General features: G+C 31.6%; 2 protein-coding genes across 2 annotated transcripts; both read left to right on the top strand.

The window, feature by feature from the left end:
- Positions 1–1,134: 1,134 nt before the first annotated feature.
- LOC149789979 (uncharacterized) lies at positions 1,135–12,895 on the top strand. Its single transcript, XM_089973152.1, has 10 exons — positions 1,135–1,361; positions 3,173–3,262; positions 6,899–6,983; positions 7,307–7,384; positions 7,635–7,743; positions 8,024–8,058; positions 8,604–8,697; positions 9,373–9,527; positions 10,358–10,528; positions 12,098–12,895. The coding sequence occupies exons 1-10, from the start codon at positions 1,135–1,137 to the stop codon at positions 12,671–12,673; spliced, it is 1,620 nt and encodes a 539-aa protein (XP_089829278.1). The 3' UTR covers positions 12,674–12,895.
- A 16-nt stretch (positions 12,896–12,911) lies between these two features.
- Positions 12,912–16,585, top strand: LOC149789978 (uncharacterized). Its single transcript, XM_089972055.1, has one exon. The coding sequence runs from the start codon at positions 12,991–12,993 to the stop codon at positions 16,165–16,167; it is 3,177 nt and encodes a 1,058-aa protein (XP_089828181.1). The 5' UTR covers positions 12,912–12,990; the 3' UTR covers positions 16,168–16,585.
- Positions 16,586–16,948: the final 363 nt, after the last annotated feature.

Here is a 16,948-nt window from a genome sequence, read left to right as displayed (position 1 = left end):
TAATTTCCGTGATTGAAACTACCTTGGTGTCTTTCCTCCCGTCCACGTAGATATTGTTAGACGCAATGAATGGAACTTCAAATTCAAATTCGCTTTCAGTTTATCTCACCATGAACAGCTAAAAATATTTAGCAAGAATGAAAAAAAAACCTGGGTATGTAATAAATACAAAACTCATTCGTGTATGGTTCCGACTCCGCGCAGAATAACTCGTTGATAAAGCTCATGGATGCGTCTCAGTTCAACTGTCTCTACGTATCCCCTACCTTATATCAATCTTGCTATTTCCGCGGACTCGAAGAGGGGGGATAATGGAGAAATCCTACCTTCATTAAATATATGTACATTCAGATATGCAAATGTATCCTCTAAAAACGATGGTTTTGATTGGTTGTACAATACATTCCTCAGAAACAATCCCATAAACCACCAATTCTACTTCCTGCTTCCGCTTGAACCAAAATTCGTGCGAACGCCTTTCAAATTTGAGCGATAACGATTAATAATTGCTGCATCTTAGTTACCATATTCTCGATTCATATATATTTAAAAATTGTTAGACATATATGTAATTATAATTAATCACGCTTTGATTTATTTTACAGTTTATCATAGTGCGCAAATTTAACAAACTAGTTTGTATAGACCATAGTCACGTTACCAACTGCCAGACCAATTTGAATTTTCGCTTCAGTCCTTTTAAGTTTTATCAATTTGACTTTATTTTCTATTTGTTGTGAATATTGGCTGAATTTATTTGATACTGTACTTGCATTGCTAAGTTTTTTTGTTCATTTATATGTATTAGTGTTTAAATTTGATTACTACCCAAGTAAGAAGTTTGCATATTCACATACTAGTTAAGGTATTGGAACTGATAGCGTGAAGAATATACTAGAAAATATTTTATTAGTTATATTCATTTGATACGTTTTTACCCCAAGATAGTAGTTTGTTTTCTGAAGTGTTTATGATTAACTTCCATTTTATTACACTTGATCTGGTGTGAAAAGTATAATTTAGTGTTTATGTAATTTATATTTTCTTTTTAGAAAAACAGTTACTTCTTTTAAATAGTGGATATTCATTTCATATTCATTGTATATTTTGCATAGCTGCCGCATACTTGTCAGAATGTCGAGGAGCATTTTCGTTGCAGGTGATTCCAATTTGAAGCAACTCAGTTGTCTTCTGAATCTTCCCAACTTATTCCTGTTGACTATTCCTGGTGCGAAATTGGTTGGAGATGTCACCAATTTTAAATCCAAAGTGTTAGATGTTGTCCGAGCCCAAAAACCTGACCTGCTGATTCTTCACATAGGTTCGAATGATGTTGGAAAAGATGTTAGCATATTTACAAGGTATTTGACTTTGAAAACATTTATTATTTGTGCCCAATATTTGCAGCATAACTATTATAAATTTCTATTGTATATTTAATTTATTATATTGATCTTACAGAGTACAACTGGCTAGTGATGAATTCCAAATATTCTCTCTAATTATAATATGACCAGCATAATTTTCAATAACAAATTTTCATGATTAGCATCCATATTGACTACTCGTGATACAGTCTAAGACATTGACCCTGATATTTATGTTTTGGGGTCAAGGTTTTATTGCCTAATTAATTGTGCTTGTGTAGCATGTTTTGATGTCACCTAGCATCATATTGAGAAGTCAGATTTCAGAAATATCTCAAACTTTATGCAGCCCGTATTGATGCTTTTCTACAAATTAAAGTCACAATGATTTAGAGAGATTGTTCTTACTCTGATGCCTTTTTTCTAATAAATTAAAATTCTCACACAATCATGTGGACCTGATTTCAAGTTATGTTGGCCTACATTTCATTTGCCTGAAATGTGATTTATGCCGGGAATGCCATAATCAGATTAAGTTGAAGTATGTTTCTTTAACAAAATGAATAAAAACATAAAAGTATTGAAGAAAGTGTTTCAGTAGCTTCATTTAATTCAAGATTCTTGTCACAATTTTAACTGATTTTGGTATTCTCAGCTTCCAACAATCTACATTTATTAACTAATAATCCACCAAATGCCACAAATAAACAGGCTTAACATCAGAAGGAGGGTAACATTAATTAGGTAATACATATTGCACTTTATGACAATACAATTTTTACATTGCTACAACAAAAATGAAGTGTGTTGATTGTTCCGAAATCTTGCCATATGATGTCAAAATGGGATATTTATTTTTGCTTAGAGCTTGAGAGTTGAACAAAATAACCCTGGTAGCAGATGTTTTTAAATTTTTGTATCATTTTCTATATATTTCCCAAATGGCAGCAGTTACTAAGGTGGTGAATTTCTGAAATTTTCACAGTTTTATTAGTCATGTTTTGTTTGCATTTTAGTTAATTCTTTTTGTGCACTTCTTGCTTTCAGTTGTTACAGAGACTTTATTCGTCAGCTGCTGGAAATGAATCCCACGATGCTGGTCACTGTTTGTGGAATTCTGCCTCGAACCACCAGTAACTTTAAATCTTTTCATTGGAACTCTACTGTTTTACCAGACTTACAAAGAGGATGTGCTGCACTAAATGATGTCATTATGAGCTTAAGCCGAGAATGTGATAAGTGCCATTTTATTGACTATAACCCATTGTTTGATCGAAGTATGCATTTGGCACGTGATGGACTCCATGTAAATATAAATGGTGCATATGTATTGAAAACAGTATTGGAGTCATTTGTTGTTAGTTTGGACATGGAGCAGATAAACAGCGCTGAAAAATTGTTATCCTTGGACCTTGTCGATACCCATATGTCTTATGCGGATGTAGTGAAGCAGTTTCCACCCAGAGATAAACTTAAGTCGATGGATTACAAGGATAAGGTGACTAACATAAATTATAGTTTTTACATAAAATCTAAACTTGCTTTTAACATGAATAAGGTCACATATTCACATCAGTCTATATTTGGTAAATGATTTTGGTATTACAGCAATATGTCCATGTTAAATCATAATGTTCTGCCCCTATTTGTTTTTAGAAAATGTCAACTTCATGTTTGTCCTTTTTAAAATGACAGGTAAAATTATTAATGTGCTTATTATATACTTAAGAGTAATTGGACTGACCAAAGTACAGAATTTTTTTGTTTACATATATTGTTAATGTTTTATAATTATTTCATTTAAGGAGAGCTGCATTTTTAGCAAAAAGCCATTTATTCCCAAATTCAGGAGGTATAAACGATACAGAGTACCTGTTTCAACACGAGTTAAAAAGGTATGAGCATATTGTATTAGATAGAGATAAAGATAAATTGAAAAATGTATCATCTGAAGTAAGAAATTATACTAAAGTCTCCCCTGCCCCCCCCCCCCCGCATTGTTATCCCTATTTTCATGAGTCAGTTCGTCACATTTTCACATTATGGCCATAAATCTGTAAAGCTTGATATTTTTTCAATAAAATCTGGGTCAATTAATCGTCTTGACCCGGCCACAACGTCTTTTGAATAACTCCTGTCTTGAATTATATGTTGTATAATTTATTTATATTGTCCTAGTGGTGTCATATACCAGTTTCAACTACATGTTCCACTTCATGGTTTTGAGTCAAAGGTTAGGTTAGGCCTACGTCAGGCTTAACCAGGCTGCAACTTTTTAACGATATCTTGGTTTTCACAAAGATTTCATAGAATTATTCATATGAAACGTGAATTATATGATCATGTGTCATATCTACACCCACCCATAAGTTGTGAAAGTCATTGACACATCTATTGTTCATAGATCAAAACTCTTATACTCTAGCTTTATCTGTGCAGTAACTTTCTTTGCCATAACTATCTAATGCCTAATAGTTTTGCACTAATATTTTAGCGGAATTGTTTCAGTCGAACTGCTTTGTGTTGGGGGTGAAAGGTTGAATCAGTTATACCACATGTACAGGCTGGAATTGTTATAAGAATTCTGATTTTTCACATATACAGTGATGTTGGTTATATAAACTCATACACAGAAAGCTTGGAATGTCCAGGTATGGTTCAAGGGTTGAAATAAACATAATGTAGCTTTTGTCTTGTCTCAGAGTTTGAAAGTCTTGTTAAATTTTAAAAATAGTTTGAGGAATTGTTCATATGAATCCGATGCTGTCAAGTCCACTCACACTCCAAAAAATGAATGTCAGTGTCTCATAGTTGGTTCCAGTTATGTGACTTTCAGCCTTAACCATCTCACAGTGTGTTAAAATGGCATTAAACATCACTTCCATCACCATCACACCATTGCCTTTTTGAACATCAAAAAAGTGGGTGTGGGAAGAGACATTTTTATTTCTTATTAAATCTGAAAGATTTTATAAATAAATTTCATGATTATTGTTAGTCTATTTTCCAAAATGTACATAGCTCGCTTGTTTCATAAGTTAGGTTTCACAGCTCAGGCAGATATATCATTCACAAGAAAAAAGATATCAATTTTCTCCTCCTGACATGCATCACTTTTATCTCTGCTTTATATTTATTTTAATTTCAATAAAAATGAAACTCTTTTCAGTCTCATAGAACTATAGTTTGTTCTCAGAAAAGGTTTGTTTTTCTCATGTTTTTATTATGTTGATTCCCCTTTTGATATTTCATTTCTGTTCATTTTTTACATTTACAACTAAAATGATTAAAGGTGGATAAATTGTAAGCCAATTGTCAGGTTATATTATATAATTAATCATGTTGGAAAAGCAGAAATATTTCACATTTAAATACAGAAGATTTCTTATTTACATAACAAGTTTTATTCTTAAAATCCTATGATTCAATAAGTACCATCATTATTCTAGTTGAGTTATAAGACCAGAAATTTACCTCTGATCTTGCATCTCATTTGTATTGCAATCACATTTCAGTAAATGCATATTAGCCCACTGTCATGATAATGTGTGACACAATATGTCTTTGGCATGGTTTTGACATCACTATATACCACAGATGCACAAGCCCTTGCCAGTGGGCCTAATCTGGCGTGTGAACAGTAATAATATTAAAGAAATTTGTTTTCAGCCCTCGATTGGTCTTAGAAAATGCAATTTGGTCTTTGGCCAAAACCGGTTTTACACCCTGGCTATAGACTGTGACAAGGAAACCTTATTGTTATGTAACTGATAAATTGTTAAAGCTTCATTAAAAATCCAATAAAATTAATTAAAATCTTTCTCAGATGACTCCAGTTGCTCTTTATCAGTTACTATACAAATGATGACATAAATCATGCCACCTTATAAAGTTAATGCGATCTCTGAATGTGGATGTTAATTTACAGTACAATTATCCTTGTCACAATGTGCATGTTAATTTACCATTAAATTATCCTTTCATCAGCACATAATGAAATCATGCAGTGTGGCATATCTTTATTTACAGTACAAAAGCTCAGTATGTTCACTACCTTCTATATTGTTATTTTTTATAAAATTACTAGTTATTATTCAGTCATAACAAAATGTGTTCATTATGGACCAGACTGGTTTCTTTTTTCTTTCAATTCATTTTAATAATGCACATACTTCAGAAATGAAATTTGTTATATTCTTACTACTAACAATATTTGTTTTAATTTTAAAAAAAAATTCCCCTGGCCTGGAGAAGTATAAAACCACTAAAAAGAATATATACAACACTCATGCAATGAGAATTTTCAATTTCTTTAAAAGGTATTAAAATCGTATTGGGGTTCCTGTGGGTATTTATGACAGCCAGTGTGTTTCAAAATTTGTGATTAGTTAACTTTTCAATTATTGTTATAATTTATAACCTAAATGCATTTGTTTTTACTTCATTTGTACATTAAATATTCAAACAATGTTGTTTACTGCTTTAATAATTGTTTTATATTTTGCCATACATTTATATGAAACATAAAAATTACAATATTTGGCATTCTAAGAAATAGAGGATTGGTACTGTACATTTAATCAATTATGTAAGGCCATGCCTGCTATATTTTCCAATTATAGAGATTATGATCAATCGTGCAGCTTAGTTAAAAAATATGTTAACCTATTCTGCATGTCTATTTATAGATGATAATACTGAATCTGTTCACTTATACAAGAGCAAAATTTTCACACTGATTATATATTTGATTCAAGTTTATTCAATGTGCATGTGTTCATTAATACATACATTATGGGTGTGTCGATTGGAACCTGTGTAAAAGCAGCTTCAGTTTACATACTTTGTTATAGTTGTTAGTATTTAATATTGTTATTTTTCTTGTCTTTCTTTTCCCTTTTTCCAAGTGATATGTTTTTTACTTGAGCAGGAAAATAATCATCAGTTATGCTATTGTTTGATGATAGTAATTTACTGATATCTGTACAGCTGCGTTGCTACATTATGATTAATAAATCATCTGAGAATTGTTAACTGGTAGTGCTTGTGTACTGAACATATATACACCATCATAGATTAAGAATGGCCTATTCATTTCTTTTTGTGGAAAACTGACATTGCCAGCAATATGAATCTATCTTAACTTTTTATATAAACTGCATATTTGCTAAATGGTAATAATAATTGAAATTACATTTTTTATGCATCTTTATTTCACAATAATATTTTATATTAGAGTGAATATTCTTCATCAGATTCCACCCCTTACAGCCAATGTGTGTAGCCATCATTATAATATTGTTCGCATATTCTTATTTTTCTTTTAAAAAATTCTCTTGAAAGACACGTACGTATTTTCACATTTATAATTCGAGTGACGCATTTGCCAGGTCTTTTATTTAACTGTATCAGGTGTCCTTTTTTATGTGTCAAGAGTTATTGCTGATACTTTGATAAATTTGTTTCGAATAATTTTTTTCTCAGGAAAATAACCATTGAAATGTTTTTGATGATATATACTTTTTATGCAGATTAGAGCAGCATGAGATAATAGTGCATGTCAGTGAGGATGTTGCTGTAATATTGCCACCAACAGCTATTCATAACATATACAAGGTAATTGTTTAGTATTAAGGTATAAATGTTAATTATCAAAGTATAAATGTTTCAGTCTGAAAGTTAAAAAAAATGTTAATGAATAAAAGACCGGTGCTGTTTGCGGTATTATAGTTCGTTATAGAAACTACAGTGAAAGTAATGACTTTGGAAATTTCCTTTTTTTAAAAATATATGATGATATAATTAACAAGGTATTTATTTATAAATTTCAGAGCAAATGATGATACAGGCAACTTTGCATATGACTGTGTTAATGACAACATTTGTTGTTATCAAATTTGCTTGATTTTGTGTCATCATATAAAGTTTAACTTTTTAAGGATCGACATATTCATGCTGCCTGTACACACCAGAAACCAAAAGTGAAAAGATTCATCCAGAAAATCATCCCTGCAAAGGTAAGTAGAAAATACTATACAATTTTTTTTTCTTATTTTATCATTCTAAATACTGTTTTGTGGCTACTGTTTTCACATTTGACCAGTAAAGAAGAAATCTGATCTTGAGATTTTTTATATATATTTTTGAATCACTGTTCTTTAATAATAATGAATACTAAGCTATTAAAAAGTGCAGCATTGTTAACATTTAAGTGCTTTTCTATTTTCCTAAAACACTATTACTGTTGAAATATTTTTATTTTTTTAGGTATTCTGCTGTCCTGAGTGCCGTGTGAAATGCACTAAGGAAGACTTTCTTTTGAACCATTACTTGAGCAGACATGTTCCTCATAGAAAGAAAATGGAGGAGATCATGTGTATGTTTCTTGAAGTAGTTATTGCCAAATTATTATTAAATTTTCAAAAAATTAACCCAGTTAATTTGCTTATTCTTGGTGAAATAGATGCATTACAATTATATTGTGTTATATATTTGGTGCTTTTGACCTGTAAATTCTGTGATATGAAGTTGATTGTTTTTCATTTTCCAGCATAGATACACAAATATTGTTTTATTCCTTAATTATTACTTAGCTTTTTGTTTCCTCTTTGTAAGCCTTTTCTTTAATCGAATCTAAAACATTTATTCCTTTCCAGATAAGGATGCTTCATTCAAACCAAACCATATGAAGGTATGATATATATTAGTTTCTGCTTAAATACAATTCAGAACTTAATAATTTTAATTATGTTTACCAAAATTATATTTTGGCTTCTTGTGTTAAGGCAGCCATCACTTGTTTTGAATGAGGACAACTTATACTACTTCGTTTGTTTAGTTTGTTCCAGAAATACTTACATAACTAATTCATGGTGTACATTTTTTAATTAATGCATATGATTCATGATTGGGTATTTGCGCGCACACACACACACACATAGTTACTTCAACATGACACATAAAGTTGACTTAAATAAAATTATTTCTGAAACCTTCATACAGTCCATGTTATATTTTAATGTTCCTATAATAATATCTTGAAAAGATATCAATTTTCTTTTTGATGATAATAATTCATGCATAAATTAAAATTTATCTTCCAACAGAATCAGGGTACAATTTTCATCTTTGTTGATATCTGTGTATGTATAGCTATTTAATACTTCTAGTGTCCTATTTATAAAATGCTCAACAACCCTCAATCATTGGCTTTATAATGAATTTACACTTTTACAGCATGAGATATATACTTGTAAAGCATCCAGTCACATAAGTTCCATAACTGATAGTGATTTTATTGCATTGGATGTTCCTGAAATGCAGTTATTTGGTAAATATACATTTCAGTATTACAGTTATGTATCTGGTCTGTTTACTATTTTCATCTCTCTCACTTTCTGTGTGTGTCTATATATATATATATATATATATATATATATATATATATATATATATATATATATATATATATATATATATATATATATATATATATATATATATATAGTGCCATCCTAATGTGCCGTTTTATTAAGACTGAGGTATAGAATGTGTAAAGTGGAACTTTAATGTGACTTAATCGTTTTCCCTTTATTTAATTTGAACATTATTTTGTGTCTTTCACAATAAATGAGTCAACATTTATTTGTCAATAAGGCATGAATAATTTCCTTTCAGACACGATACTCAGCTTTGTGGATTTAATGCCATATATCATCCGTGATAGTCATTTTTTATCAGAATGAAAACCAGGATATTACGATATAATATTTACTCTGGCTCAAGACGCTGATGCCTTTAGTAATATCATTAAGCAAATTATCAGATCTTTCTTATGCTGTTTCTCGCCATTGTATAAGCACATACCTTGCATACTCATGCAAAATTCCTGTCAACAAAGTGATGTCATGCCACATTTAACATCACCTTGAATACAGTTGTTACATATTGTTGATGGATGTTTCGTTCATTTATTATTAAATTTATCATCTTTATCAATATATAGGCATGAAATGTGAACAAAGAGACAAAAGAGATCAAACAGTGCTGTCAAACTGTTTGTCATTTGTAAAGAAAATTGCTGCATTTTGTTGGAAGAACTTTGCAAAAATGAAACTGATCCTTTCTGGTGATGTTGAAGAAAATCCTGGACCTCCAGTGGTAATTATTTCTATATTGTCATCTATACCTTTGTGAGAAAGCTTGCCAGGAGCTTCTTATGGGTTGGTTGTTTTTCCTGGGGTTTTCCCTGGTTCTTCCTCAACCAATTAATACGGGCTGCCATGTATAGCCTATCGTGTGCTAAAAAATGGTGTTAAACCCCACAACAACAACAACAACATACCTTTTGGGTACACACATTTTATTTTTTTCTCCCTTCTGTTCACAATATATAATTTAAAAATTATCATACGAGGAATTGATATGTATATCACTAAAACAGAATATGTATCAATGAGAAATAAGTTCTAGGAAATTCCTGATCAGCAAATATAACTAGCAGTAGTGTGTACAGTCAGAATTGTGAAAGTTTCTATGCAGTGTGAGTAATCATAATAAACCAAATTTAACTCATTCGGCCCAGAGGTTTTTGTCTTTTTGCCTGAAATGTGCGTAGGAAGGACATTTGGGGTACTATTTTTGAATACATCGTAATACAGCTGTTTTAAACAAATTATCCATGAGAATAATGACTAGTTGTATTAGAAACATCAATTTCTGCTTCAGGGCTTTGAAGTAGGGTACAGCCTCATCACGCCTACAGACAGGATCGGGGCTGAATTGGTTAACTGCCAGTGTTTCCTTAATATACAAGATTAGCATTTTAAACTTATTTGTTTTCCTGGTCATCTTTTTCTCTTTTTTATACTTTTAAAAGGTAGGAAAATACTTTCAAACAGGTTCAGTTTTGTTTAACACGTGAATTAGTTCTCATAGTTACAGTATTTTAGTTCCCCATATCATGCCCTATTCTACTAATCTCTCTCTAGATCGAATGTTCCTGGGAATCTTGCACAGAAACATTCCAAACAGAGCAGCTTTTAGGACAGCATGTAATAGTTTATATTCATCCTGGCATGTTATGTCGATGGAAAGACTGTGCTTTTACCAGTTATGATGGAAATGAGTTGGAAACACATGTATTAAAACACATTTATTTGGTATGTAATCTTACAGTTTTTGCATTTTTTGTCTACATTGTAGAGTGTGACTCAGTTATTGTCATATATTTCTTTTTTCATTCATTCATGAATAATGTAGTCCTTAAAACATAATAATAGTGCACTGAAACTTTTGAAAATGTCAATCACATGCTACAGTCATCACAAATTGGTTACATCACAGACAAAATTAAATAAGTTGGGCTATGAAAATTATTTGGCCTAGAAAAATCTGCTGTGGCCAGTAACACTAGTTTGGTCCTTATGAAGACCTTAATCATAATTATAGTAACTTTGTAATGACAATGTTAACTGCTTCATTATTACAATTGTACTTATTTAGCTTAAATATTCCATATACTGTGTAACATATTAAAATAATCTTCTTCATAGTAATATTAATGAAGAAATGTATTTTAGCAGTGGCAGGTGAAACTGGAAGAGGAACTTTCTTTCAAAACCAGCTACAGCATTAGTCATATATAAAAGACAATTATTTCTGATGACCTAACCATGTTTTTGGTTACTTGCTATGAATTTCTTCATCTTTAAGTTGTGAAAATCTGACTGTTGGTGAATGAGAGCCCGGTTCTTTATTCACTGTCATGTTTTTAAGGCCATCTTGATTATCATATGAGTTAATTCTTGGACAACATTTGAATGTTCAGAATATATTTTGTTTTCAGCTTCTTTATGTACTGTTCTCTGGAATATACATGACATTTAAGGTTTTGTTGTAATGAAAAAAATTACTTATTTTAAACATTTAAAAAAAATATTTTATCACATTTGCAGGAACAGTTTTCTTTTCATTCCATTGCAGAATGGCAACAAGCTTTACCTCTTGGACAGTTATCAAAAAATAACTAGTGATCTGCATTTATGTCCAGTGCCATTGGTGAGATATTACAATGATTGACATTAGAAATGCGCCTTGAAATTAAAAAATGCATGTTTTTGGTTCACTGATAGTTCTATTTATCACATAGCTTTCATTATCATATCAGTTATCCATATTGTATGGTATAGTTAAACTTACGATTTCTTAATTTTCTGTGATCTAGTTTTACCTTTATTATTTTGTAACATGAAATTTTGTGACAGTTTCTTAATATTCCAACTTTAATTATTTTTCAGTGGATATTTCATGATAAGTTTTATTTCATTTGTTGATTTGAAAGGAATTTTTTACCTAAACTAATTTGTTCAGTTCCTATATTTTTTTTCCTCTTACATATATAAAATATTGCTATATGCAGCATGAGCAGTTATATTGGAACTGATTAAGACAATATTCCACTCGAGGAATAGTTTAATTATAATGTAATACATTACTACTAATGCGTACCTTGATTATTTTTTATTTTTTTAGGTAATCAGCTCACCCTCTTTTCTCATTTAACTTTCAGTCTGTGTGTAATGTCTCTCATACATAACAATCTGCATAGTTTCCTAATAATTAAGCTCATTTGATAACATTTTGATGATAACAAAGATCTTTATAAAATAGTATTTATAGTGATATTCAAGATGTTTTATTTACAGTTAACTTTATTTTTCTGTCAACAGCAAAGCAAACTGCATCTCCTTTTACTGGATGAAGATTTCAGAATGCCACCAAAATACCCATACACTATTGAAGATCACAGCCAGTACTTATCTATGCTAAACAGTTCCAATGCTCGTGAATTTGAAAAGCAAACTGCAGAATATATTTGCAAGAGGCAGCTTCTAGGAGAAAAGTGGACAACAGATGACAGTATAGAAGTTAAAACTCCTGTGTCAAATTCTTTACAGCAGGAAGCCGCATTACATCCTACAGATATTAACAATAAAATTTTATCCAGGAAAAGAAAGTCAGATTTATCAGAAGATAGCATTGCTAAAAATGTGTTTACAACCAATTTGGAAAAGTGCCATAAAGCCATTTACATAGAGCATGACATCATCAGTCAGTTGATAGAGTGCCATTTCATGGATTCGAAGAATAAGCAGCTTCAACAATTTGAGGATGCTGCTATAAATATAGCCACTTTTCCTAATTGTACTGAGGGAGTATTCGTATTTACTTTACTTAAAATTATAAATGACAGCAGTGAAGCACCATTTTATTATATGCGATATATTGAATCAGGATATTATTAAAATTTGATGGTGGAGAATTTTTCACATCTAATATGTGAGAAATTGACTATCTCAAAAGAATCACTTTTCTTGTGCAACATTGCCACTGATGAAGATAAAAAAAGATAACACAGAGGAAAATGAAAGGTTCACATAAAAGTCATAGCAGACCAGATAAAGTATGTAAATATAATTTAAGTAATTTGAAGGAAAGAAAACTGCAACTTGCAGAGCATGCTGAAAATTTCACTAACTTGGAATTATGTGCCTGTTTTGTTCTTACCACTCGCAAAGGATTCACTGTTAAAATCGGCAAAGATGTATCGGATGCCTATTACATGTCCTGTGACAATAAAATGCTGAAGACTCCTGCTATTCGTGATATCATATGTCATTATCCAGAGATCAGAATTTTGGATCGTTATGAGAAATCTTCAGTAGACTTTCTAAAAAGTTTTGCTTCTGTTGAGTCTCTATATGAACAAAGTATTATGCTAAATTTATTATCAAATGACCATGGAATTGACATAATAAAATTTCTGTATCGCTTTTCTATCTGTTATAGTGCTAAATCATTAAGGAACAAGGTGCTTTATCTTTACAAGAACAAACAATTTGGTGAATTATTCAAAGTCTACAGAGACCTTTGCCAGGAAAATGATCACAATAATAGTGCCAGTGAAAATATTGTGTATCATGCTGAACCTGCGCCAGTACGTAGGAAAATGTTCACACCACGTGGAAAGATTGTGACAGCAGAAATGGTATTGAAAACTGTTGACCTAAAGAATGAAAATGTAATGAAAGATATAAGTACCTATGATAATGTCAAGAAACAGCTACTTGAATATGGAGATTTAGTTATACAGGTTTTTGATGAGCACAAATTAATTGCTGTCATGAATGACTATGATGATGAAACGGGAGAATTCAAGAAGTCTGAGTATGTCGTGACGACAAGGAAGCAGTTTGAAAATGGAATGTTCTACACTTGTACATGTAAAATTTATCGCACACTTTTAGAATGTTTCAGTGATATAGAAGAAGAACAGTATGATGCCTTGGATATAAATGGTATAAAGTGCATGCATTGTCGAGTATTAAAAGAAGATATTTTTCCAAATATTGAAAGCGATGAAAATGCAGCAATTACAAACATACAAGCAGTGATACAGAGAAGTTTATCATTCAAAGATATGAAGGTAGTTGAGTTGTCATCTTGCCGACCAAATACAAAGAAATTTTCAGTCTTGCATGATGGTGAAATTTCATTTGTACATTTAACGTTCAGTGACCGTGTTCAGCGTTTTATACTTTCATGTACAAATGGTTTCTGCAGAAGTAGAAAGGGATTCAAAAGAAATGTAGATTTGCTCACTAAAGGAGGAAACCTATGTTGCCATTTGCTGGAACTAAAAAATGCGCCTCATTACTGGATGGAGTTTTCCAATTGTTTATTTAATGATACTGCAGATGATTTGCAAACTGAAGCCTTTACTGAAAGTATGGATGTTGAAATGAATATTGAAGACCAGTTTTCAACAGTAAATGACTCAAACTTTAATGTCAATGATGGACTTTGGTCCTTTCCTTGTGTAAGGACACATTCAGCACGAAAACAGCAAGATTCAAAATTGGCCAAGAACATAAGGGAAAGATACATTTGGATCACTTCAGACTTTAGCAATATCGAAAATGGTTGTGTAAAAGGACCTGACCTTGTGAATGAGATACCAGAGTTTCCATGTCAGTGCGGTGCTGGGTGGACTGATTTAGATCATTTAAATGGTAAAACTGTTTTTGATCGTACATTGACCATTTACACAAAAATTGCACCAGTGCATTGTAGAGTTTTAACACGAATATGTGTTAAAACTGAAGCACCATGTAAAATAAAATGGGATGAAGGGCAATCTCTGTGCATTCATGTTGCTACAAGGGACACTGCTGCAGGTGATGAGATTGGTTGGGCACTTGTAAACCAGGTTTTGTGTTCTAAATTGACGTTTTCATCATTTTGTGACCTTAGAACTAAAGATTACCGTGAATCAAATCCAGATTTCCGCACATTCATGGATCATGTAGTATTCAGGAAATGGTGGTTCAGCTGGGCTTCAAATATGAAGATAGATTTCAGAAAACCCTGTCCAGTTTGTGGGTTTGCCCCAAATCAGCTTGCATGTGATGGAACGAAAGTTGGAGTTGGGTTTCGCAATGCTAACTTTGAGGAAATAAGCAAGCCAGATGACCCTGATACCATCTTACCAACACTGCACAGAAGAATGACAAGATGTTTCCTTCCTGACAGGACAGGCATTGATAAAGATAGCTTAAAACAAGCCAGAGAACATTTGCATTACATAAGCAGTGTAATTTTAAAAGAAATACCACAGCAGGAGATTCTGCCATATGAAGAACAATTTAACAGAAATAATTTACTTTTGTCTTTGTTATGTGATTCAGTTAAGCCGGTTTTCAGACGATTTCTTGCACACATGTCAGAGGATGAAAATATTTTACCAGATGAAAATATTGCATTTGCTAATGTTGTTAAAATGTTGTCTACAACAGCTCCTATCATTAGCTTGATCCCTCATGCGTATTTAGATTGTATTGTAGAACTTTTGGATCATATGACAGGAGAAAAGGTTAATAATGGTGGAGATCTTTTCTTCAATAGAAAAATGCAGGAAATGCGTGAATATTCACCTGAAATAAGAGATTTGATTGCAACATCAATGCTTGGCAACATTAATGAGAATGGTGAAGATTGTATACACCAAGATGTAGTTGACTTCATTCGCTATTTAATAACACAAGTTAGTGAAATAAATGTAACTCCAGCTGAACCTACATTGCCACAGTTTGGTACTTATAATCCTCCAAAGTTCAATAGAGCATACTATTTTTCTGAGTCGGGAAAGAAATTGCGTTCAGTCAGAAAATTTTCTATTGACTGTGAAAGGAAAACAACATTGGCTTATGATGATCCACCTTTAGATCATGATCGCTGTGAAAAATATTTCTCTAAAACTCATATTTCCGCACCTGGTACTTCATCTTTATTTCTTTGGTTCTGCCCTAATCATGGACATTGTTATGGATTTCATATGACAAATGCCGAAGGACGTAAAGACCCATCAGCATCAATTTATTCCCACTTGGAAACTCCACCAAAGAATATATTTTATGACTTTGCATGTAATCTCCATGAGTATTGTTTAAACCGAGAAAGTGGCTTTTTTAGAGATGTTAGATTCTTCCATGACATTTTCCATGGGTTTGCTCACAAATGTTCCTGTGCATATCGATCATCAAGACTGATTGTATTTGACTCTATAAATTCTTCAATATGTGAACAATTTAACAGTTTCATTCAGTGTATTAAATCATCAGCTCGTCAAATGACCCAAGAACATTTTTGCTTCTACTTACAATTTTTCATACATGAATGGAATGTAAGAAAAAGTGAAAGGTATCAAAAACAAATGACAGTTGCTTTAGCTGGAGTTTAGATGTATGTTATAGATCATTGGAACACTTTCATATTCTTAAATTTCTTTGTTGCATTTTACATTGTTTTGTTTGATACAATTTCTGGGTATATTATTACAGTTGAGGGAGTAATTTTTACTCGAAAATTTAGATGTGAAACATATTTACAATATATAAAATGATCATAAACAGAGACAAATTTCATAAAGGAATGTAAAGATACTTTTTTCTATTAAAAAATGACATTTGATATTATTGTTACACATGATAAGATGTCAGATTAAGTTGAAGGTTGAAAAAGCATCCGAAGATTCCAAATAGGTACTTTTGTTTATATTTCTAAGTTTTTAAAAGACTTATTTTCGTAACTACATTGAAATAAACTTATTACAGTTTCTACTGTACGTTATTAAGCAGTATTAAAGTAAACACATTCCAGATTTTTCAAGCTCAATTTTTTTCAGATTATTAAATATAAGGGTTTATTGTACATGAAAACAAGAATCACAACTTTTTGCTTTATTAAAAATCGTTGCCATCTTTTCCAGTAGCAGCATACCTTTATTCTTTCAATAGTTCACTGACATACTAACCATCATTGGTACTCTGCCATAAGAAATGTTTAAGTTTCCATTGGCTCATATGTAGTTTGTCTTGTGCTTTCTTCTCTATATCCTGAGATATGTAAAGTTTCCCATTTTTCAATCAGTATCCAAAGATATGCTTCCCATGTGAGCCTGAAGTTAATTTGCATTAAACAAATCTCATATACATGTTCTAGCCTCACAAAATATGGCTTCA

Source organism: Sinohyriopsis cumingii, chromosome 10 (assembly GCF_028554795.1).
Source record: "Sinohyriopsis cumingii isolate HCF-2022 chromosome 10, ASM2855479v2, whole genome shotgun sequence".
Taxonomy (NCBI): domain Eukaryota; kingdom Metazoa; phylum Mollusca; class Bivalvia; order Unionida; family Unionidae; genus Sinohyriopsis; species Sinohyriopsis cumingii.
The sequence above is the reverse complement of the archived record's forward strand: the minus strand, read 5'-3'. Positions and strand labels throughout refer to the sequence as shown.

Coding starts and splice junctions, on each gene's coding strand:
- LOC149789979 (XM_089973152.1), top strand. CDS start 1,135: ATGTCGAGGAGCATTTTCGTTGCAGGTGATTCCAATTTGAAGCAACTC. Junction 7,385..7,634: donor AGAAAATCATCCCTGCAAAG/GTAAGTAGAAAA, acceptor TTATTTTTTTAG/GTATTCTGCTGTCCTGAGTG. Junction 8,059..8,603: donor TCAAACCAAACCATATGAAG/GTATGATATATA, acceptor ACACTTTTACAG/CATGAGATATATACTTGTAA.
- LOC149789978 (XM_089972055.1), top strand. CDS start 12,991: ATGTCCTGTGACAATAAAATGCTGAAGACTCCTGCTATTCGTGATATC.